The sequence below is a fragment of the Urocampus carinirostris genome, chromosome 18 (assembly GCF_059441175.1).
Source record: "Urocampus carinirostris isolate Australia breed hairy pipefish chromosome 18, RoL_Ucar_1.0, whole genome shotgun sequence".
NCBI lineage: Eukaryota > Metazoa > Chordata > Actinopteri > Syngnathiformes > Syngnathidae > Urocampus > Urocampus carinirostris.
This window is the reverse complement of record NC_142366.1, coordinates 17,801,543-17,827,977: the sequence shown is the minus strand read 5'-3', so window position 1 is coordinate 17,827,977 and position 26,435 is coordinate 17,801,543. Positions and strand designations below refer to the sequence as shown.

Below are 26,435 nucleotides of genomic sequence, written 5' to 3'. Positions count from 1 at the left end.
ACACGCTATCTGTTTGCCATTTGCAATACAATACTTTTTCCACTACTAGGGTTGATTAAGAGTGCCTGAACCAACATGTATCCATTATCCTCTGTCTTTTGAACATAAATAAGACAGTTAAGCAAGGAATATGAATAAGAATACCTTGTCTTTTTCATGTTGAGATCTGGTCTCCATATCTGTAATTTTGCTGTGAAGTGTAACCAGGGCCTCTTTTTCCTCCTGGAGAGAAGCTAACTCAGACTCCTGCTCTGCCTCAACAAGAGCTCGTTCGACCTCCACCTTGGGAAGAGAAAACAGTGATTGAGGAACATGATCATTGCCGCCCTTTTTAAGAATTAAAAGTTTCTATTCTTGTCAGAAAGGAGGACTTAGTTTTTCAAAATAATAATAAATAAATTAATTGACCAGGAAAGGTCATCCATGGCTAACCGTTCCAGGGACCCTATAATGCATGGTCATGAGTCTCTGATGATTAGATTAACGGTACCCTAGGGACTCACAAGTTTTTTTTTTCTTCCACCAGGCAACAGCAACTCGTGAAAAGTTAACATCGAAGCAGTGAAAATACAACCCTTAAATATTTCCATCCCAAATGGTTAACAGACAAATGTTCACACCTCTCTGGCAGATTCCTCCATCTGGTTGTCCAGCTCTTTGATTTTTCGTTCAAGCTCCTCCATGTTGTTTAGTATTTGTATCCTCTCCTCCTCCACTCTCCTCATTTCCTCCTCTGAGGGCCTGGCTTCCTGTCCAAAGCGGTGGACTGCTTCATCATGCACCTAGTAACACAATCATCACAATCAAAGGCAAAGCCACTGATAAGTTGCAGTAAAATTCATATGCAGTAAGTAGTATGTGAAAAGGTGAAAAGGCGCGAATTGCATTACGCCGATTGATGTTGTGAAGTATCAAATTGTCATTTCAAGACTAAACTTGGCTTGTTGAGAGGTAATATCCAAAAAATACTTTGAATCAAAACCAAATGAACTGTTTGTGTTTCCTGTTTCCAATCCAGAAATCAAAGCATGAAGCTCCATCTTTTTAATACAGAAAAGAATGTCATGAATATATCAAGGAAAACATTTTTTTTTAATTCTACATCAGGACATTTATTTCTAACACAAAATACTGTATATCTATCCGTGGCACACACAAACAACGGCTGTGACCGCCTCTAACCTAATAAATGAGCTGTAAATATCTCTCATCTGTCTATGAGCAAGACGGACTTGCTGACACTATTAAGGAGGGGGGTATTGGGTGCCACTTTAGGTAAATAATAGACAGTTCCTATATGATGATGTTTAACAAAAAGCTGAATAAAATCAATAGTGCTTTAACTGCATTATTCTGTTCCTTTGCCATATTGTTGGATTCATATTGCTCAGCTGATCATGTATTTGAGACAGACGATGAGCTTTCAGAATAATTTGTTTTTGACACAGGAGTCAAGTCAAGCCAAGTCGTGTTTATTTGTATAGCCCTTAATCACAAAGAGTATCAAAGGGCTGCACAGATCAAAGACTATAAACTACAGACTATTATGACACAGGAGAAAACTAAAGTCCGGGGAAATTAGCGTCCATGAAGTCACCTGCATCTCAAGGAATTGTTAAAAGGTCCTAAAGTTCCCAAACACACACAATGGAATGACAAATAAATGCAAATATTTGCAATATTATCACAAATAGCCACTAAAACTTCCAATATGCCTTTTGCAAATTAGAAACATTGAAAAATCCCAAATGTTCTCCCTTCATTTCATTTTCTCGACTCACAGCTCATTGAGCTATGAACTTAAATCACATGTCAATGAAGGTTAAATCCCAAACTGTCGGCAACATATTTGATTATTACCTCCTTCATTCGCTGCGTATGAGGGGACGGTGATGGGGCGAAGCTGCGAAGACTGACAGCTGGAGATTCTGCCCTGCTGTCTCCAGTACCGCTGCTGCACTTTTGTCGTACCTGTAGATTTGCGTCATAATATCCATTCTCCATAATGAGTTCATTCCCTGTTGAGTCGTTGAAGATTGAGCTGGTGGAGAAAACCGATGGAGTGTCATCATTGTCCTCGTCATTCAACTGCAGCTTCTGTAGTTCTATGTTGATCTTCTGGAGGTCTGCCACTGCAGTGGCTGGATTTGAAATTGAGCCACTGCTATCTTGGTCCAACTCCGAGCACAAGGACAAGATAGTCTCGAGACGCTGTCGTTCCTATGAAAGACCACACGCATGTCAGTAAATAATAGTTAAATGCCACTACATGTTTGGTCAACAGAGAAGACAAATATAAAGTACATATAGAAAAAAACACCAACTTGAAAAAAAGTATTTTAAATCTTTATATCACAAAATCCAATTTGGACACTACCCGTGGAAGCATAGCAAAGGGCAAATAAGTCTTAGATTGTTCCAAAATATGATTTATTCCATCAAGTCGCATATGCAGTTTGCATTCTTTGAAGAGAGTATTTCCCCCAAAATGACATTCTCTCGAGTGCAAGGTTTTTCAGCCAATGTGAGAGGCTGGGACGCAGCAACAGATTGCAGGGTGTGACTTATGCCATATGTGGGTTTGATTTCAGCAAAGGGGCGGGAGAATTTAAAACACCAACATGATCAAGTAATAGTAAACCTGGAAAGACGGAAACAAGGAATGTGGGTGTTCAGATCCGTGTCTGTGAGAATGAGAGCAGGAGAGACAGGCAGCGGAAAAGAGTGAAAGTAGAGAGGACGTGGACAGCTGCCAACTGTGATCTAAAACAGTGCACAGGACCACAGGAAATGCCACCAGGAGAACATTGAACATTCTAGGGAATTGAGTGCGAACACTCGGAATCAAACACTAATCTAGTTAGCCCACATGTATGCATCACATTTATAGTGGGCAACAAGAACCAGTCTTGTGTCGCCTTGTCACCTTGTTTTCTATAAGGGAAAGAAACTACTGTTGGACTTTAATCAGGTGTTAAAATGGAAGAACTCTAAAAAGAAAGACAGGACAACAACAACGGAGACAGAAAACAGACACATTGACAAAGAATATAGGAAATTCTAAATTAAACCAAAAAAAGGATTTCAAGATACCTTTAATTTGGATGAAGCCTAAGCATGCGTCAAGTATTTTTTACCACTAGATGGGGTTATAATACAGTTAAACTGATCCTTACATTGATGAGTGTAGTATGCCTGGATTCAAAAACGCTGTTTCTTATTTTTGAAATTAAGCCTTCTATTTAAAGAACATTCAAGCTCAAAGGTATTGTGTATACTTTAACCAACCATTTTTCGAATAGGTTTTGTAAGGTAGCAAAGTCGAACTTTGGACGGTGCATACTTTCACTCAGCAGAAAAAATGAGAACAGGTTTAAATTCAAAGACCAGTTTTGTGTAGTACATCGACATGTTTATCCACCTGCTTCTCTCTTTAGAGACTGCCCTTTAATTTTCTTGGCTTCTTTAGCCCACATCTGACTAAATTTCTCTGTGGCTCCGACCACACTCCAGCAGGCAGGCCACCACGTGCTTCACACAAACTTGTATTCACACAAAAGTATACATTAAAGCAAAGCGAACAGTTAAAAATAGTCCCGTTAGTTTGGGCTGCATGCCAGATGTGGTCTTGAGGTTAGCCTCAGCCAATGTGTGTGTTAAGATGCCTGGGAGAGTAAGGCACGCCTGAGGGCCAATTATAGTGTGAAAGGACAAAATACTGTACAAAGTGGAGATGACAAACATTCATTCATAGTTTGACCGCGTTTGTAAAGGATGATAGACAACTGTAACACCTCTATAAAAAAACTAGACTTGCTTTACACACAGAAATGTACTATAGCGACATTCTTCTCTGTGACGACTTTTGCACATGGTAAATCCGCATAATACTCTGTTCTCAACTCATTCCATTATCTTTCCTTTACTCAATAACATCCTTCAGCATCCCCATTCCTAACCCCCTCCACCTATACTCCATTGACACCTGTAACTCTTTGATGTGATTTTTGAAAGGAAAAATAAACGCTCCATCCACTAGCTCTTCTGTTCCCTTTAAGCTTAAAGAGAGGAGAATGGACGACTGTGTAGTAGTATTAGTAGTAGTAAAAGGGTATTTGGTGTAGTGATACATACAACTCAAAGGCAGAAATGGAAGACGGGTCGCGCACAAAATACATAATATTCTTGGCACACGAGTTCGAAAAAAACATCTCCCAGTTCTATTGTTAACCTGCTTATATTGTACTGTATTTTATGTTTATTATGTTTACTTATCTTATTTAGGATACTTGAATTGTAATCATTTAAACGTATTGTTTATTGCACGGTGTTCATGCATTATAATGTCATTAATGCAAAAATATATGATTAATAAATTGTCAATAATATTGAGAATTGTCAATAATTTTCAGCACAATTATTCTACAAAATCTGTTTTCTTGACACGTGACGGAAAGACTTACCAGTCTCTCCACCTCCTGCTCGCGCAGTCGCTCCTCTTTTTGATGATGATGGTAGTCACTCAGTTCCTCCTTTCCACTCAACGAGCTGATACTCCCCCGTCTTTCCCTAAAACCACTCGGTGGGGTCACTCCTGCTTTTCCGAACGAGGACCTCCTCTCATTGCGCCCTAAGCTTAGGCTGCTCATTGGGTCCAAGTCTGCCCATGGTTTCCCCTTCTCCCCGAGTGATAGTTCCATTTCTGAAAGGCTGTTCCTTGTGGAACTGTTGGAACCCACTGAGCTCGTGGAAGTAAGGCTGAGTTTCTTGGCCACGCGAGGGGAGGACGACCCTCCTTTCTTGGATGGTATCGTAACGTCAGGTGGAGATAATGCTGAGGACGTGATGCCATTGCAAGATGACATCTTAAGCGACGACAGCGATATAGATACAATACCATCTCCTTTAGTTGTGGCATGGCTTTTATTCCTATTGGAAAGCTGCTGGTTGGAGTTACTGGAGTTGTGGTTGAGGTCTAGACTGGTGTTCAAGCTGTTGTTGTTGTTGTAATGATCTTTGTTAAGTTTGGGAGTATCCGAGTGATATGGCTGCATAGTAAATAAACTAACAACGCTATTATTTTTATCTCTTGGTGATGGAGAAGGGCAAAGGCGAGGCAGTGACCGACTGTGCCCGATTCCCGCTATACCATTTAAAGAACCAGCAGAATATTTCCTCGTTCGAGCGCTGGGAGCAGCTTCTTGGTTGCCGTAGCTACGTCGTCCAAGACGAGGGCTTGAAGGCATGCTTACAGCTCCCCCATTAGATGGAGAGCGGGAAGAAGATGAGGAAGGAGGAAGAGAGAGGAGTAAAGTATCCCCACCAGATACAGATGTAGACGAGCCTCTGCTGTTCCATGTTGACAGTAATGGAGAAGAGCCTGTGTTATGGTGACGCCGGCTCTCCCCGGTCCCAAAGTTGTCCTGGTTGGAAGTAATGGAGGTTCGTGTAAGAAGAGAGGAATAGTCAGAACGTCGTGATTGAGAAGGAGCGGATTTCATTGATGCGGGGGAGCGATCTGTGCCATAGAATCGCCTTGCATGTTCCTGATAAGCTGAGGAAGAGCCTGAAATTGATGTGATGGGAGTGGCCGGTGGAGACTAAAACAGAAAAAAATACACATTAAATACACATTTCATAAATCATTTCAAGAGTGAATGATAAATATACAAAAATGGAAAAAACCCTTATCAATAAGTGGAGAAAAAATAATCGAGTTTTGTTGGAAATTAATTTTAATCCGTATCAAGTCTTTTTTAATTTCATTACATTCCACCTTAATTTATCAACTGCACAATTAACTTACATCATACACTTCTGGGACAATAAACCATGAATGGTGTTTAAACAATGCACATCTGTGTCAGTCAGTCCATAAGCTGACTTTAATTTCAAATGAGACAATGAGAACATTACATGTACACTGTGCAACAAGTTTGTAGCCACAAAATGTCATGAACTAAAATCTCCACGTAGCATAAATATGATCCTTTAGGTATACTATTTACAGTTAACACTGTCAGACGACAAAATAAAATAGAGCCTCTGAAAGAAAAAAACAGCACAAGAGTAAGCTATTAATTATTTTCAAAACCCTGTACTGCAGGTAAAAAAATGCTGACTGAGGTGATGCTTTAAATAAAATACACTCGTGTGTAGAAAATGCTTGTAAAAGAAAGCAGCTGAACTGTGAGTTTTTAAACTAAAATGCATGAAGTTCAAGTTTTTCAGAACCCTGGATTCCAGATAAACTCCATTTTCCACTTCTGTTTGCTTTCCTGCATTTTTACGCACCGGATATGACGTCACAAAAATCGATTCAGCGGAGAAACGCCAGTTTTAAAACTCGCCAAAAATAAAATCACGATATATACATGAATCGATTTGTTGTTCCACCCCTAGAAAAACGTGTGTCACAATTCCAAGTAGAGGCCAAGATGAAAAGCGAAAGAATCATGCTGTAATTGAGGTTGTACGTTTTAAGTACAAATCCTGGTTAGTCATGTACAGTACATGGAGAGACACATAATCTGACAGACACTCTCAAGCTAAAAACAACAATAAACACTGTGGCAATGCTCAGTGACAGCTGACCTGGGTCACACTGAAGTATGATGGGTTGACATTCCCATTGGCTCTCAGGCTGTTTTCCAGGGCTTTTTTCTTGCGCTGCAAGGTGTCCATCAAATCCCGGAGCTCTGAGGCTGAGCGCATTCCCCTCGGGCTGCTAGTCCCGCCGACCACTGCATGGCTATAATCGCTGCTGAACTTCAGGTAGTCTAGAGGTAGGGAAAAAAAAGGGCAACAAAATATTTTTATTGCACAAATATGATGAGTCGATAGAATTGTTGTTGCTGTCAACTCATTCTACCCTTGTAAATTGCCATGATCAAGAGGTATAACATATTTTGGGAAAAGTCTCAACAGCCCCACCCCTGCCCTGAGAACAGGGTTAGGAAAAGGTTTTAATAGTGGGCCGCTTAAGGTTAAAAATGTTTGCAAAGGGGCCAGGCAAGGATAGAAATAAAATGGCTGATGGATGTGTTTGATTGTTTGTATATGCTGAGACAGAGTCTTGACACAGATAACTCAGCAATATATGAGGAAAAAACATAACATAAGTGTATCCCATTTTACTCGTTTACATTACCATTTCATTGTATATTGGTTACTAAAGAACCCATTTCATGTAACTCAAAATGTATAAATCAATGTATTATCTTTTTAAATAAAAAAAAAAATAGAAGAAGAAAATATCTGTTTTTAAGCACTACATTTTATCAATTAAAAAACTCAAATTTCAATAGTTCTAGTACAGTGTTTTATTGCATAGAAATTAATAAATATATTGATAAATAAATACAAATAAATTTAAAAAAATAGCAAGTACAGACAAATGTAGCCAAGTATTTGAATGTTGGCCATGGGTGCAATGACATTGTTTTTATGGGGGCACACAAAGGGACATGGAGGATAACAGATACACATAGTATTATATATTTTTTAAACATATGTATGTTATCATTGTGCTTTACCACGGTCTTTCTGTGGTAGTAGTTTGCCCACCCCTGCCTTAGAAAGTCTTGTATTTTTAGCAACTCCTGTGTTATTAGGAAATGTTCTCGGTTGTGGTACAGGTATTATTTACAACTACATATTTGGCCCACTTCCTGCTAAACGTGCCATTTACCAATAGGTATGACTTGTCAAAAATCATTGCTTAAATAAGCAAATTCTTTATTTATTCTACCGCATTTATTTGAAGCTAAACTCTCACCTCCAGGCTGGGTGGAAACCTGCACATTTTATTTAGCTGTGGCTTAATGTGGAAAAGGCGCCATTACAGACCACCAAGCGTTTAACAGCCACACATGAAAAATGTCCTACTGGGAAACTACAACAATGACTCTATTTAAGGGACATAGGAATGCAATTATATAAAATAAATCGTGTACATATTATTAAAGTAACGTGCATATGTAAAAATACATTTTTAGAATGTAAATAGATTTTCGTTTACTTATGCTGTCCTTGTTGCTATTCTAGTTGGGCTCCATTAAACCCTTTCAAGCTTTGAGAGAGAATGTCAAACCTTTCTTGTTGGAGGGAAATGTGGCAGAAAGTGAAAGGCATCATGAAAACCTACAACGCACATACTCTCATACATGCACACACAAACACGCGCACACGGTCTTGAGATTTGTCAGTCCATAAATGGGCAGATTTATAGAGTAGGTCTGGTTTGCATCGACTCTCCTTTCTTTTGCCGCTTCCTTTGTGTGAGAACAATCGCTTTTGCTGTGAGTGTTGCCAGTCAATAGTTTGATGTTTTTTTGGCTTTTGATAACTCGGAAAACAGTCAAAGACAATCCGACCAGGTTCCAACATTTTCCCATAGAAACGTACTCAAAGTAACTGACGTGTAAAATTAGCTAAATGGCGTATTACAAATAGTGAACTAAAACTACGGTGCATAATTCTTAGTGTAGGTTTGCTTGAGAAGGACAACATTTCTTCTAACAATCTTAACCCTGGAGAACCCAAGAACCCTTTACTTCTTTGGAAAATGATGGCCCGTGGGTGCTCCAGGGTTAAAAATGAGGTAAACTGCCAAGTGTAAAAATCTAAATTAAAATATACAGTATCTTCAGGTCACCCTTTAAACCATATAGATTTTTTTAAAAAATGCTTATTAGAAGTCGTGTTCGTGCGTAAGCTATCTTGTGCTACGCAAGCATGGCAGAATAGAACGGAGCACTTCACTGGAGTATGGTTGGAAGACACTACACCGAATCGGTTTGTAATTTGCATTATGATAAATGAGATTCCCCTATTATGAATGAAACAGGATTTTCTTTTTAATTCTGGGATGGAAAGCAATTGGAAACCTTTTAAAGCATCTCTATCAAATTTGAACAATGAATCCCAACTGCCACGTATGACCAAATAACACAACTGTACTCCAGGGTTGGGTAGGGTTACTTTAACTTGATTACTTTCAATTACTTTTGGACTACTCCACTACCAAATATGCTAATAAAAGACAGAAGAAACTAAATATGAATAAAATTACGAAATTTTGTGCAGGCTTGGGGAGTAACGGAATACATGGAACGGCAAAAATGATGTTGGCAAGCTGTTTGGATTTATTTCCATTTTGTTTCTGTCGCATTTTATGTTAGTTTTGCCGGAGATCAAAGCCAGGAGAGAAAGCTTACCACGTGTTGTGAGTCATAATTTTATTCATATTTAGTTTATTTTGTCTTTTATTAGCATATTTGGTATTGGAGTAATCCAAAAGTAATTGAAAATATTCAAGTTAAAGTAACCCTACCCAACCCTGCTGTACTCTTCTTTCTCCACATACACACTGCACATCTTGTCACATCAGTGGCGTTACATACCTAGCAAGATCCAGAAGGAAAAATAATGGCCCGAGGCATGTAAGAGGATCTATTGTGGACCTCTCAGGTGTTAATCGGATATTTAAAAGAGGTTTAATTCAAATAACTGGCCACTAGAGATATTTGGGACAAAATAAAAATGGAACAGTTGTAAGTTTGGCACATGCACACATCCGAACAGAGTTCCTTAGCGCGATCACTCAATAAGTAGACAGTAGTGTCTAGCTCTATCTTCATGGATACATAAGGGCACCACATGATGAAAACATTCCCATATGTTTTAAATGTAAGCATGGATGATGATGAGAGTGTGTATTTTGGAACAAAATATGAGTTTGGACTTCCACCCGTGGAGCCCCTTCCTGCGCAGTTTGTGCTCCACCCACTCGGTACCAAATCTCACACACCTGCGTAACTAATGTCAACATAAGCTTAGGGTTTTGTGAGACGGATGTTCTTGTTGAAGAGAGAGAGAAAGAAAAAGAGGGAATCCGGAGCATACGTGGCAGCAGAGTAAAATGCTGGATTTAGAAAATAACTCAGCTTGAATGTCAGTCGGCCAGGGAGAAAGGTTAATTTTTCCTATTAGAATATTTTACAACTCATGATCAGTGTTCTCGTTTGCCTGCGTCCCTGCGTCCTAGACGCATCATTTTTGCTGGGGACTCATAGTCTCGAATCAACGTGCTTCCCCGGGACGCAACGTTTTTGACACAAAATTGTCATTATTACCCGATTACTTTTTTAAACAAATATTTACCGCACTCCAAACTTTTCATCAGGCAGATCCGCCATTGTTGTTTTGGTCTCGCGGTTCGAGTTTTCGTCTGCACGCCGATCTCGGCCAACGAGATCTTGTTGCTTCGAGATTACGTCATTGTTGTGGTGCTTGTCGTCGAGTTAAATTGAACATCAACACAAAATTGGTAATTTCTTCAGTGTCCAGTAATAAGTTGAAACATAATGAAGAAAGTGATTACAACGGCAATAATTCAGGCACGAAAAAACGGTGGAGAAATTCTTCAGAAGATCGCGAAGGCAAGGAAAACACGTGCGTTGAAGCGAACGATTCGACGAAAGAAAATAAAAGAATACTCCTAGCAAGAAAAGGACTTTTCTGCCAAAATTGACTAAATGATATTCCTGGTTACGCTATGAGGAGGATGATAATGGAGGCTACATGTTCTGTGATGCGTGTACCCAGCGTGACAAAAAAACTGGATTGCATAAATCATTTTGCAATGCGAACTTTCAGAAAAGCAGATTGGATCGGCACAATGACAATGAAAACCACAAATTAGCTATGGAAATTCTGTTGCTGCAGGATGAGAGAGGCAAGTATGAACGGATACGACATCAAAAAGAAGACTTGGCCATGCTTTCACTGCTAAAGATAGTTAAGTGGATGGCAGTATTTTCAGTATTTTGTATAATGTGCAATATTGTGAACTGAAAAATCTGAAGCGATAACTGCTTTGTATTACCAATTAACTGTGATGATTAAAACTGAATGAAAATATAGATTTATATAATTATTTCAGCAATATTATTTTGTATAATTTACAATATTGTTGTGAACTGAAAAATCTCGAAGAGATAACTGATTTGTATTACCAATAAACTGTGATGATTAAAACTGAATGAATATATAGATTTATATTACATATTTGTCGCCGATTTACAATTTCAACCTCGATAACACTAAATTTTGGGGACCCATAATCTCTGTTGGGACCCATAGATTTTTGAGCATGCGAGTCCCCGGGACCCATCACTTTTCACAGGTAAAATGAACACTGCTCATGCTGTCAGAAATTATAAAACAGAATTTCCACTCCTTCACCTGCAGAGTAAGTTTACGCCAATGGGCTTCTGAAGCTTTCCCTGATTTTGCACATTTACACCTACTGGGTCAATAGCTAGCATCAGCAGCTAGCATTATGGATGCCAGCATTGGAACATGGGTCGGGAACATATGGCTCGTGAGCCAGATAGGGCTCTTTTTAGGAGTACATTTGGCTCTGAGATTATAACAGGGCCAAAACATTCTTCTATGAGACTTTTCAAATTTAGTGTGCGAGGCCAAAGCAACACTGTAAACCTTTTGTTCGGTCCTAAATATATAAGGCAAAGTGATTACACCAACATACCCTATTTTGGCTTTACGTCTCTAAGGAATCCTTCATTTAGAAGCTCATTTGTCAATCTATGTTTAAAACACTTTATGATGGAAACCCACAATACTGTATGAACCATAAACACCCGAAAACGCCAGCCAAGATCCCAGAGCAATTTCATTGGGTAAACGGAAAAATCAATTTCTACATCCAAATTCTTCTCGTTTGCAGTATCTTATGCCATTTTTGCAAAATAACTCTGCGGTTTTGAAACCATTATTTACGACAAAAATGACGGTCAATATTAACCTCAACGATCTTAAGTAACTGCGGTAGATGGACAAATTTCAAGTGGTATATTTGTTAATATGGGACACATACTCTGGCATTATTCTTATTTCAGAAATATGTTTTCTCAAATCATCTTTCATCACACTTTGAAATAAAATACACTGAAGAATAAGCTTTTTCTAAAGAGCGGGCTTTAAGTCAAAAAGGTTCCTGACCCCTCCGTTGGCGGCTAGCATGAAAATGAAAATAAAATAAAGAATAATAATAATAATAACGATTATGAGGCCAACCGTGAACTGTGCTGATCTTTCAAAAAAATCTTAATCATCCAAAGAATGAAACCCAGTTGGTTGTTCAACTAAAATATGTTTCAAATAAATTTGAAAAACTCATTTTTTTTGTTCTACATAGTCAGTCTTGTTGAGTAAATAGGTCCTGCGTTGTGTTTGTTTATTATTGCTTAACAAGGGAAATTCAATCATCAATGAGGGGAGCAATTGGTTGAGCTTGACAGAAATGAGGTTAAGCTCAAGTAAACCATCAAAGACAATACGGCATCCTGTCGTAGCAGCAATAGCAAAAGCAGCTGTACTTATTTTCATTACTGTAATTTACCAAATCACTAATATGAGTACCTGTATTACATTTAATTTAATTTAAAACTCATATCGATGTTTAAGTCTGTTTACACGCTGATACGATATCTTAAAATAGTTCAGTATCAGCATTGGAACAACGCTCGTTATTTTTATTCTAATTACCGTAAATTCTGGCCTTATTATAAGCCGCACTCAGTACATTTTAAAAGGAAAAAATATTTTATTTGCATACATAAGCCGCACCTGACTATAAGCCGCATGTGCCCACATTGAAACACGTTTCAAGCTCGTTACATCTGGTGTAAAATGAAACAGCATTTGACAAAAAGAACATGATGCCAACAGTAAAGCATGGTGGTGGCAGTGTGATGGTCTGGGGCTGCTTTGCTGCCTCAGGACCATGACAACTTGATGTGGTTGACGGAAAAAGGACTTCTGTTGTTTACCAGAAGTTCTTGAAGGAGAATGTCCGGCCTTACAAATGTACAAAAAAAATTTCCGGAGGGGCATGCCCACGGACCCTCTTGACTCTCCACCCACCAGAGTCTCACAAAATCCAATGGGAAACACTGTACAGCAAGTGTTAAAATTGTCTACCTGTATTGTAGGCTAGGGCAGACACAGGGCTCTTTTGGGGAAGCATGCTTTTCATTCTGCTTGCCTCCTCTGGATGGTTGAAACGGAAGAAGTAGGATTTACCGAGACACAGGGAATAACCTGAGGAAAAAAACATTCAAGTTAAAATTAGTGGTTGTTGCAAATGATTATTCAGAACATACAGTGCCGTGAAAAAGTATTGGTCCCCTTCCTGATTTCTGTTTTGCATATTTACCACTCACAAAGGTTTTAGATCTTCAAACCAATTTTAATATCACACAGAGACAACCCAAAGAAATACGAAATGCAGTTTTGAAATGTTGATTCCATTTATTAAGGCACAAACAAATCAAAACCTAATTGGCCCTATGTGAAAAAGTAACCGCCCCTTGAACCTAATAGAAGTTGGCAGCGATAACAGACATCAAACGTTTACGATAATTGGTGATAAGTCTTTTACACCGCTGGAGGAATTTTGGCCCAACATAATTCATGAAAGGGGCAAATACATTTTCAATACGCTGCATAAATAAAAAAAAACTTAACTGGTACAGAGTGGAGATAAGTCCACCCTTACTCTTTGAAATGAGTGGTGACCATAATTGAAGCACAATGAAATGCCTTAGGAGGAAAAATAAATACCGTAAATTCCGGACTATAGAGCGCACCTATAAGCCGCACCCACCACATTTCGGTAGGAAAACAGATTTTGCACATACACAAGCCGCACCTGTATATTAGCCGCATGCGCCTACATTGAAAAAACGTGATACAAACACGAAATTAACCCATAACTGATACAGTCCAAAAAAACACAGCCGGAAAAATGAACGGAAAATGTTACCGGTACCTAAGATTTAATGCAGACCTTCAGAGTCCTGGTGCCCGTTGAAAGTAATCCAAGGAAAAAAGTGTATATTTCCAAAGGTAAGGGTGGGAAAAATATATATCCACTATTGTCGGACGCGTCCACAAACACGTCTCAACTTTACTCCACTTCCCTTCAGCCCACGTTGCCCCGCCCCTTCTTTCTCATTTGCTCGTTCAAAACATATCAGAATACGTTTCTAAAATAAATACATTACAAAAATATACAGTTGCAAATACATATTATACATGGTTACCCATATTTACAAAGAAAGACAGTACACCGAGAGTTTTCAAAGCTTTAATAATAATATTAAATATACTTTCATCCCAAACCTGCCTGTGAAGGGTAGCAAATCGCTACTAGCAACACGCTCGCAACACGGTAAACAGCTCTGTTAAAAAACATACCGCACCTTTTGTACTCGAGTGCCACTGACGGCCGTTAGAAGAATTACATAAATTGACCGCATCACTGAATAAGTCGCAGGGTTGAAAGTTTGGGGAAAAAGTAGCGGCTTATAGTCCGGAATTTACGGTATTCAAAAATGCAGGTTAACATACACTCATTAGTATATTCTACTCTAAAATATATTTTTTTTAAATCATAAGAAAATGGGAATAAGCCCCCAAAATACTAATGTACACTGAAAAAAAAACGGAAAGCTCTGGAATATTACTTCAAAGCTTGCATACTTTTGCACCATGTTAGATCACAGTGTTTGCCCTGCCCATCAATTAGGCAGAGAGGGACAGTTATTAAACAAGATTCCAGGTCATGACCCCGGCTGCATACGGACTGCAACAGCTGTCCAAACACTTCACAAAAGAAAGTGACACGACAAATAGAAACCGATGATTGAGAAGGACTGCAATTCCATAGCTGGAATTCCAGCGCGATAGATGAACCTAGAACTATCGCTACATTTTTTAATAAGCCATTAAATATGCTCGCTCTTGACTGATCATTTAACGTATCTGATGAAAAGTAAATACTGATATTTTCAGCTCCTCCTGAAATAAGAGAGTAACCCTTTTCTTAACCTAAAGATGATCTACAGTGTTTAATGGATGCTGGGCCAAAACACAACATAGGAAAAAACTACAAACACAGCCTAATGGGTTTAAGTCTCGGGTGTCATGCATCTTTTAAAACCAGTAAACACAAAAATAACAAATTTTCTTTCAGAAGTCAGAGCAAAGAGTAATCTTGCATGCCAACCTTGCAATTTTTTTTTACGCAGATGTCCTTTCTGATGTCATTTAACTATTTTTATCTGGGTTTTAAACTGGCAATGGCTTGGAAAGGGTGGACTCGAAAATGTCCATGCAGAATGTCCTACTCTTCAGTTTTACTCTATCGTAACGTTTAAAGTAATCCATAAATTATATACCACTTTATGATTGTGTCCTACTTGGCCTTGATTTTTCCTTCCACCCAAAAGTCATATTTGAAGGAATGCTTACATTTTTCAAAACAAAATGATTTGATCCTACTTTTATCTATTTTTCCTTTGGACACTTTTGGTAATTTATATTTTGGTATCTCTACCATTTTACCCACGTGACAAGCCACAGACTCTACCGGTTTAAGAATAAAATTACAATTGCCTTGAAAAATACACTTTACTTATGAGAAAAACTACGATTTAGTCGCCAAAAAACGACAAAATCTTAAGATAAATCCAAAGTATCTGGGAAGGTAAAGTCATTCAGTCGGATAACTTCATTACAGTTATGTGCAGCAGATTCTTTGGATCTTAGGTCATAGAAAACCTCAGAGGCAGGAGAAAGATAGTGAAAAAAAGGGAAAAAATGAGTGAATGCTTTGGGGGAGATCTCTCTGTGTACAGTACTTTGTTGTACTCCCAGCAGTTTTAGCAACCTAATTAAAAGCAAGAGTGTAATAGGCCAAGGTTGTCTTATGGGTGCCAAAAAGTGGTGCTTTGCACCTCTCCAAGCAGTAATTTCTCTGCGCCAAGCTGTGTGGCCACCCACATGATATGTTGAGTCTGCACAGCTGGGCTGTTGAGGCTCTCAAACACATCACTTTTATAAACACTATTTAGAGCCTTGCAGTCACTTTGTGAGGAAGTGACATCCCCTTACTTCAAATAGATAATCTGAGAAGAGGCACCTTACTGTTAACATGATCTAATAACACAGGTTTATAACAGCAAGATATGAGTGTGCACGCGGTGAGTCACAGTAGCCCCTGTATTTACCATGATAGCAAACACAAAGGCATGTGCGTGCACATCTCGCCTGCAGTCTGCTCTTGTAAAATTCTAATTTCCTACCGTCAGTAAAAATGACCATGTGCAATCTGTTGAAGATGCATGCAAGAGTGTTAATCTGATTTGTTCACAAGCCACATCACTCCTCTCAACTTCCTCTCATTTGAAAGCATCTGAAGACACGACTACTGATTTTATTACTGTCTCGTTTAATCCCATCTTGAGAGTTGAGAGTAATTTAGCTCATTTAAATTGGACAGATTCTTCGAACTTGGCTTTGATGTTGTGGTCATTAACAAGATTTCTTTCAATTACACGACTGAAAAGCAGATAACAGCAAATTTGATTAAAAATCTAATTTGTTGTTAACTAAAATATTGGCACCCACATTGAACAATTCAACTAGGAAATAGTCTGTAAAGAACTTCATGAGATAATTTAAAGCCTGCCAACTACAAAGACCAACCTCAGCCTTTGAGGAAGCAGATGTAGCTGTCCCGAGTGAAATCTGGACTCAATTTCTTTAGTTTGAGATGTACTCAATTACACTCTTACCACAGTGTTATGAGACCGAAAACTCTTAACTTTTTCTCTATTTAGTTAGGATCAGCACTTAGACAGCCATACGACAGCAAAGGTTGAGAGTGAAAAATAAACCAATTACAATGACCATGTGTCAAAATATTGCTTATAGAATGACGTCACCTGCCGAATGAGTTACACTTTGAGCTAAAGAGTATTTGGTCCATTCTATAAAAAGAACACGAATTCAGAATAAGAAACAATCAAAACTAAATCAAAATACAGTGGAACCTCGGATTTCGAACGCCTCTCAGGTCAAATCGGTGTTCGACCAAAAATTTCGAGAAATTCTTGCTTTGCTGTTCGGTCAAAAAATTGGAGTTTGAACGCTGGTACGCTAGGGTGCGATGCTGAGCGGCGTACGGGTGTTTTAGCCCCTAATTATGCCTCCGAATAAGGTTGGTGCAAGCAGGACAGGTGAAAAAAGACAAGTTGTTCGTCCAACTATTGCCTTTAAGAAAGACATAATAGCTAAATATGAAAGAGGTGTACGAATTTCCGATCTTGCTAGTCAATACAGCATGCCTAAATCTACTATCAGTATGATAGTAAAGAATAAGGAGGCTGTGAAATCGAGTGATGCGGCTAAGGAAGTTAGCGCTATAAGCAAGCAACTGCCGCAAGTTTTGGAAGAGGTTGAAAAACTTTTGATGATTTTTCTCTCCCCACCGTCCACCACAAAGGTAAGAAATCCTATTCATAATCCTTTTTTTTAATTTTTACACGTTCATGTTAGCGTAATCTTTCGTACGGCAGATTACGCTATCACGAACGTACGATTAGCCTGGGTTAACTTCATGTTTACGTTCTTGCTAAATATTCAGGGTGTTGGAACGGATTTAAATGATTTTACATTACTTTTAATGGGTAAAACGATTTTCCGTGATCGAACTAATCGGTTTTCGAACAGGGTTCTGGAACGGATTATGGTCGAGAACCGAGGTTCCACTGTATTACAAGAACATTATTTTTGAATAGAAATTGCATGAACGAAAATAAAGTTACATTTAAAATAGTAATGTTTTTTACTATCTTAAAAGAACGCCTAGATTACATTGATGCTGGTCAAGGATCTTTACCAAATTAGTTTAACAATAGGGATGCAACAACTCATCATCATTTAATTGTCAGGTCAATGATTAGCAAATGTATCTACAACTGTTTTTTTTTTACAACTGGTTGTTTGATAACCTTTGAATTTGAAACGCTCCAAAACCACAGAATTTCAACTGATCGACATGAAACATATATCAACTTTGTGGTGTAGACATAGTTTAAGACCAAATTGAAATTGAAAATAATGATTTTACTGCTATTAGTTCTGAAATGTATTTGTCCCAATTAGTTAAATTGAGTGCCTTAAAGATTATTAAAAAAAAAGATTCAGCCCACACAGATCGGTACAATTTTTGCGCTTTACTGGCCAATTGTGAGGTCTTTTGAAGTGGTTATTATTAATATATATGGTTTCAATCTCAAACCAGTCATTTCCCTTTTACTTTTGAAAATAATGATCATTTTTGAATACTGACACGGTAAGAGTCAAACAGCTAAATTATTCCAAATCAATCCAATGTGATGTTTTGAAATACTTCGACTAAAAGGCAAACATTTATTTCATCTGATTTATCGATTAACTGACAAAAATAATCATTTTTTTGTGAACTAAATAATGAAAGCTTCATGTGATTGTTTTTTCCAAGTCTTGCACCGCCCGGTACTTGCACCCAGCCATTAGAACAACCATGAAACAGCAGTTATGACTTTTAGCCAAAAAACGACATAAATGATTGTTGTCTCAGGTTGCAACATGGAGATGAATGAACTTAATCTAATATATTCTATTCATTCAAAACAAAGACACACAGACACAACAGGCACCGAGTTCCCATTGGGAGTGTAAATAGGCCTCCAAAGCACAAATAAGGGCTCTCTGAGGGCAGTTACCTTCATAAAAAGACAGACTGGCCTTTCTCAAGGGAGTTGATTGGGTGAGTCGGTCAGTTTATCTCACAGTGAAGCAAACACAAACACACGGTAAACAGATATACAAATCCTATTCAAACATCATCACTCCATCAGCCGACAATACATGTAAGACAGCTGCACAAAACTAAACAACAGCAAGCGATAGTCTTCGCAGTTGACAAAATATGTTAAAAAGGGTTGCAACACAAGTACTGTGATCGAATTTGAAATAGCTCATTTCTATGCATTTTGGTTTATGCCCTATTCCTTAGAATTGTAGCTTCTAAAAAAAAAATAACATTCCTAAAATGTCCCCAATGTCTTTAAAGATAGACCATAGATGCAAACATATTAACATCAAAACCGGTAGGTGATATTGTAGGCTCAATATTTACACTCAAAATGCAATATGTGTCCGTGGTATCAAAAATAAAACAATAACATGTGCTTATTTAAAGCCAAAAGTAGTAAACTTTTACCAACTGTCATTGATCGTTGGAGCACTCTATTCATGCACAAAGACTTAATTTCGCTTTAAGATAAAGCAGCCGTAGACTATATTACGAGTCTCCAGTTTTTTGTTATTTAAATTTGAAAAAAAAGACCTCTGGATTTCTTTTTATAACAGTGGGCATTTTTGAAGGAAGAAAAGCGCTAGCGGGCATAAAACAGTAGTGTTGGTGAGTATAGGTAAAGGATCAATTATCTCTGTGAGAAATCAAATTCAAAGATTTTGCTAATGTCAGTGCTGAAATGTGATTACGTTCATGTTCTGCAAAAATCTAGGGATGCAACAACGAATCGATAAAATCGATTATTAAAAGCATCAACTAATTACCTCTTCGATTTTTTTTGTGTTGCGCGATTTATGAGCCACTAAGCACGTTAATAAATGTGAATAAGTGCATTTGATCTTGTCGGGAAATTGTAAAGTTTTCAGACCAATTTGGTCTGGCAGATGGCTCCTTGAGACAGTTTTATAAAAGTATCTTTTTTTTTTTAAATACATTGTTTTGAATAATTCATCGTTACTAACAAAAATTGGCATGGAACAGTCAAACACTACAAAGTTAACAAAGAAACAGAAAGTGCTGCAGAGATACAGAGAAAATAAAATGAAAATCTCATCTCATTAGCTACACCGCTTATCCTCAGTAGGGTCGCGGGGTAAAATGAAAATAAATTATTGAAATATATGAAGAAAAAGGAAAAATAATAATGATGTCATGTTTATCTCAACACAAGAGGCAGGCTTTAAATCATATTGTACATTATTGGTACATTGGGAATGTTGATCATATTCAAATACGTAAACAAAATTGTTGACAACAGTTTTAAAAAGGGGGTTTACAATTGTCATACTTTTTGGTGGATACAAATTTTGCTCCATATAAAAACATTTTTTATTACACTCTCTGTTTTCGTTTGTGTAATAAGTCTAAATGTAATATGATCTTTGGATAGGGTGGTAGGAAAAAACTATCTATTACATTTGCAGGTGTATAGCATTCATTTGCAGTTATTTGTCAAACACTTTTTTATTTTGTTTTATATGATAGAATATTCTGTTGTGTTGTGGACTATTTCTGTCGGCCCAAAACTTCAATATTTGATCATAGGAGGAAATTAAAAGTGTATCTTTATAAAAATCAGATTAATCGAATTATCAAAATAATAATCGACCTATTCATGGATTATTCATATAATTGTTAGTTGCAGCCCTACATCAGTCCTTAATATTGCTTACCCCACGCACATAAGGTGTCATTTTTTCATATGATGTTTACAAAACTGTAGGTAAAAGATTATTTTGAAGGTTGATGCTGACAACAGCAATTTCCCTGATATCATGATAACGACTTATTGTTGTTTTTAAAATACATGGAATTAAATGAAACCATACAATTTCAGTAAATACAACTAATTATTACTCGAGTAAATACATCATTAGATTAATATTATTGAAACAAATGCTTGTTGCAGCACAAATAATGATGCAAATGTAAGATACAGTTCATACTTGCGCGGCATGAAAGGTGAATGGGGGTAGAGGTGACTTAAACCCAAAATAAGAGTCCCAACAATGAAAGCAGGTTTTGTTTTCAGGCATTAGGTAACCTATAAACTCAGTCTTCACAGCCTAGGGCGAGTGAGTCTCTCTTTGGCAGACACTTGCATGTGAAAATCCACGGCATGTCCAAGGTTATTGTCATGCATGGAAAAAAAGGTGATATATTGGACTCTTGACAATTTGACAGTATGTGAGACTAATTTACACTCCCTCACACATTGTTTCTCAACCAATGTGCAGCGGCACACAAGTGCGCTTTGAAATCTTATCGGATGCGTCACACGGCATCACTAAACTCAACGTAATTGGTGACAAAATGTTTAATTGCATCCACAAAAAGAATGTATGCTATTGTTTGCGAGCTCAGTTTTGTGGAAACGGTAACAGGAGTAAAACAGAATGGCTAAAACTCTTCATTGTGCATAATTGACAATATTAATGACAGACATTTTTGAATTATCACTTTGGTGGAATTGTGCGATGGGAAATTACAATTAATACATCAGATACATTCTGCTTTGTGTTTGTCAGTCTGATGGCTGTATTTGCAGTTTACCTAGGATGTCATTAGCAAACTGTACTTCTGAAGCCATTAAGTCATCTATGTCAAAGTCAAGGCCCTCGGGCCCTATCTAGCCCCCAAGGATGTTCTCTTTGGTCCATGAGATGATCTTGATTCATTATTGGATCTCACACTGCAGGAATGGATGTGTATTTCTTTTCACTGTAAATTACTTATCCTTGCACTTCATTTTAGAATGATAGAAGATTGCTGTTATTAATTTTCTTTGAAATTTTCTCAAATACAATAAATAGGCTACTGAATGGTGCCTGAATAATACCGGCTTCTGTCGTTTAATGTTATATCAAGGACTTCTGTCTTTTGTGCGTGTAGAAAATAAAAGATAACTGACAGCGTCAGATCAAATATTGCTTTATTTATCTAATCATATTGGAATATATTTAGTGGCTTTTCATTTGGATTAATTAGTGACACTGCACTGTAGCCCCTTAAGAACACATGAGCGGCCTACTTACAGGTTCTGCAAATAGCTCACCAGTGATGGGTCATTACAATTTTCTAATGAATTTGATTTCTAACTGACATGGTGTTTTAGTGGCTGACTTAACTTATAATTAACCAATAATTAAAACCTGGTAATAACACAATAATAATATAGTAATAACATAAGTTATAATGGTGACCCTTGGCGCCAATCATTAACAAAAAGTAGCCTATTAGATTCAAAACGGTTTTCAACATTCCAGCACTTGGTTTTGTAGTTTCATTGTTTATTTGGCCCTTTTAACCATTTCACTTTGACACCTCTGCTTCAGGTGGTCCTTCTAGGACTCTGTGAAAAGCCTTTTGAATTAATTTGATTTAATTCACTCATAGGGCTTGTCATTGTTGCACTATTCTATTCTTTCTTTTTTTTGTAAAATAAAATATGCATTGCCAATTCAAACATTAAAAAAGAGCTTCTTGGCTCAAAATAGGTTTCCAAATACTGCACAACCAAAGTATGATTAAGAGTCCTGGCTAAAGGGTCTAAAGAGCAGTGTTTAGATTCATGTTTGCCTACATTTTCCAGTGACCCATGCAGACAGATGGGGCTATTACAATACAATTTGACTGCAGGCAATCATCTGTGGTAACTTATTATCTACTAAAAAGAAAAATCAATATCAGCTGGTAGGCGAACATAAAGCAGTCAAATGATCACAAAAGAAGACAGCAGATGGCCATTCTAAAAACACAATATGTGCTTATGAGGAGGAAGACACTCTCCTCCCTCCACCACCATTATTAGTTATGAAACGTGTTTCCCCTTATATAGTGGGGTAAACTATATTCAACCAAAGTAAGCTATATTTGGTATATTAGTATACCAGAATATTATTATAGGCTACAAAATTACGAAATAAAAGACCTAGCAACTTAAATAATATAGAAAAAGGTTGACGTACTGCAATTTTGAAAGAAAACCGTGACAGGGTTGGGTAAGGTTACTTTAACTGGATTACTTTTAATTACTTTTGGATTACTCCAATACCAAATATGCTAGTAAAAGACAAAAGAAACTAAATGTGAATAAAATGACGACTCACAACACGTGGTAAGCTTTCTCTCGTGACTTTGATCTCTTTGATCTCCGGCAAAACTAGCATCAAATGCGACAGAAACAAAATGAAAATAAATCCCAACAGCTTGCCAACATCATTTTTGCCGTTCCATATATTCCGTTACTCCACAAGCCTGCACAAAATGTAGTCATTTTATTCATATTTAGTTTATTTTGTCTTTTATTAGCATATTTGGTATTGGAGTAATCCAAAAGTAATTGAAAGTAATCCAGTTAAAGTAACCCTAACCAACCCTGCTAGTATTCCAGGATATTAGTATAGGCTACAAAACTACGTACTAAAATACCCAGCAACTTAAATGATATAGAAAAAGGTTGACATAATGTAATTTTGAAAGAAAACAGTGTATGTTAAATACTAGTAGCTAGTAGTAAATAACTCCCCATTGGTACTAACCTTTCCCGTCCCATCCAGTGACAGTAGAAAATGCCTTTTTTTAGCTTTTTACAGCGGGTGAAGCATGTCGAACCAATTATTCCAGAAAATGACTAAAATATGAAAATATCTTCGCTTTTGCGATGTAAAAAATAGCCGTTGTTGAATTAGCTCATGGTTAAAAGTGAGCGACTCTTCTCTGACTCCGTAAGATGAAGAAAGTTCAAGTGATTTACATCCAGCTGTGGAGCGTACCAATCGTATTAAAAAGGGGAGCACAGCGCACTGGGGAGAGGTTTGAGTGAAAATTGTCTTGAGAGATAGTTCATAAAGATCGAGCAATACTTTTTGACAGAAAATAGAATCCAAAGAAAATAAATTGTGCATGTGATATTACACGATGCTTTATTTTAACGGCAGTAGAACACCCTTTTATTTACAGTTGGTACGTTCCAAGATTGCCACAAGGCTTTTCCAGCCCCGCCCCCCGCAGCGCTTCTTTTGTCTGTCTACTTGATTTTTGTGACCCATCCAAGTTACCTTAAAACTAGTTTCAAGACACATCAAGGCTGAAAAAGCACAAAAAGCAATGTAAGATTGGTTTGTCTCTTCAGAAGTCAACCACAAGAGGTTGAAGACAACTCAAAAAATCTCCAAACTCAGAAAAATATAGAAGAAAACGTATGTTTCCCTTTTTTCCTAGCTTGATTTTAATGTTATGGTAATTGGGTCTCATTAACACAACAATAGTTTTCACATGACTTGTTTTTATTTCAATAAGGTTTGAAGAAGAGAGTATTTAGGTCAATCTTGTTGGAACAGATCACATACTGTAGCTGTCAACTTGTCCGTTTTCCATCCATCCATTATCTGCACCGCTTATCCTCAGTAGGGTCACGGGGGTGCTGGAGCCCATCCCAGTATCTTCAGGCAGTGGGCAGGGGACACCCTGAACTGGTTGCCAGCCAGTCGCAGGGCACACAGAGACAGACAACTCACTCGCTAATTCACACCTAGGATGGGCCAATTAACCTGACATGCATGTTTTTGGAATGTTTGAGGAAACCGGAGTGCCCGGAGGAAACCCACGCAAGCACGAGGAGAACATGCAAACTCCACACAGGAGGTTCGACCTCAGAAATGTACCGCACAAGCGCTTACCACTGTTTCGCCATGCTGCCCTGTACGTTTTCCCGGTATCTTTAAAACAAATTGTACAGTATAAAATTGAAAAAAAAAACTTTCATTTGGTCGGACTGACCTCATCTTGCTCATTTTGGCTCCAAACACAAGTGACAATGTCATCATATATTGCCAATACAGTTGCAGTAATAATCCCAACGGCATGATTTGTATTTCACACCTAGGCCTTCAGTGGGCTAAATCAATCCAACACTCTATAACTATTTTAAGGCTTTTACTGCAGCTACAGTTGCTACACTTATAAAAATGCATCAATAATATCCTCACAAATTGCAATTTTATTTTGAAATATAGCCACTTTTTTGACAGCTTTATAGTCATTTATTTTATGCATCAGGCAATTTAGACCTAAATGTGAAGATTTCTGGTACTGGCAATGAGTAATTGCAAACATGTGATTGGTTGAATGCTTGAATATGAAAGCACACATCTAGAAGCAGTGCAACCAGGAGGAAAGCAATGAAATGAAGCTGACAGACACTTTGTAATTATTTGATAAGTATTCATGGTTAAATATAATAACATCACATGATTTAAGCCAGCAGAGCAGGCCTTGCAGGCTCTGACGGCCAAGCACTGATTAATCCAGAGTATTTTTGCCCACACATATTTAAATGAAAAAGTGCATATGGGGTAGATCACTTTCCATTTATATAAGAGATTTACAAAGTTCTGTTCTGGCTTCTTTACTCTTATGGCATTGGGAGAGTTTTCAGCCATGTGAGGAAAGTACATACAGATTATAGGAAGACAATAGGAACTGATTCTCTGACATATTTGTCTCAAATTACCACAGATTGTGACAGTTTTACTGCAGAGTAAGACCATCTGTAGAATCGATAAAGTCTGAAATCCTGCACTAAATTTACTGCAAATTGTGAGAGAGCTAAAATATATGCTAAAATGATTTGTTGTGTTGTTTATTTGGCAAATCAAATTAAAGTGTTTACACAAATGATCTTTTTTTAAGCAGGTGCCGCGTTGTATTTTCAAGGTTTATTATCGCTTAACATGGGGATTATTGGAAATGACAGCAATTGAAAATACATCTTCAACCTCTCCTATTTCTTGCATGTGTGTTAACAATGTACGCTTATCAGATCAATCCCATCCATCCATTATCTGCACCGCTTATCCTGATTAAGGTCGCCGGGGTGCGGGAGCCCATCCCTGCCATCTTCGGCAGTGGGCAGGGGACACCCTGAACTGGTTGCCAGCCAGTTGCAGGGCACAGAGAGATACAACTCACTCGCTCATTCACAATATAGAGGCAATTTAAACCGGCCAATTAACCTGACATGCATGTTTTTGGAATGTGGGAGGAAACCAGAGTGCCCGGAGGGTAGTCAAGTCAAGTCATGTTTATTTGTATAGCCCTTAATCACAAAGAGTCTCAAAAGGCTGCGCAGACCACAGATTATAGCAAACCACAGACTATTATTACACCATCCCCTGATCTAAAACCTACATAAGGGCAAGGGAAAAACTCAAAACCTCAACATGAGGAAAATGAAGAAACCTTGAGAAGGGACCGCACATGAGCAATAACAAATAATACACAGATATTGTCAACATAAGATATAGGTTATTCATATGCTATAGAATAGAAGTGTGTTTTAAGGAGGTTTCTGGACTTGAACCCTGAACCTCTGCACCGTGTGGCTGCGCGCTAACCACCCTGCCGCCCTAAAAGATAATTTGCCGGCCAAATTGATTTCCTGTCCTTAAAGAATGTTTTTTTTACATGACCTTTTACCACAATGCATCCTGAGGTAGAAATTGCAAAACAATGTCAATATTTGAGCAAGAAAACAAATAGGCCTGTTAATCTTTAAACCAAAATGTCACACTAAGATGTTGCACAATTAAAGCAAAGCTTGACTAAATCAGACCCACAAATAACGGAAATATATGGAGGTTAGGAGCATTAGTTTTAGATCTCGCTGACTTTAAGCATAGAGTATTTTATCCTCTGC

The 26,435-nt window shown here is 37.8% G+C and overlaps 1 protein-coding gene across 1 annotated transcript in view; it reads right to left on the bottom strand.

Annotated features, from left to right (window-relative positions):
• The window catches only part of phldb2b (pleckstrin homology-like domain, family B, member 2b), a 70,253-nt gene that overhangs the window by 19,390 nt on the left and 24,428 nt on the right, over positions 1-26,435 (bottom strand). The window contains exons 6-11 of the mRNA XM_088322072.1: positions 13,009-13,128; positions 6,595-6,779; positions 4,464-5,600; positions 1,861-2,220; positions 621-782; positions 145-282 (exon numbers count right to left, since the gene is read on the bottom strand). Coding sequence (XP_088178198.1) covers positions 145-282; positions 621-782; positions 1,861-2,220; positions 4,464-5,600; positions 6,595-6,779; positions 13,009-13,128 — 2,102 coding nt within the window. The remainder of the gene's footprint in view (positions 1-144; positions 283-620; positions 783-1,860; positions 2,221-4,463; positions 5,601-6,594; positions 6,780-13,008; positions 13,129-26,435) is intronic.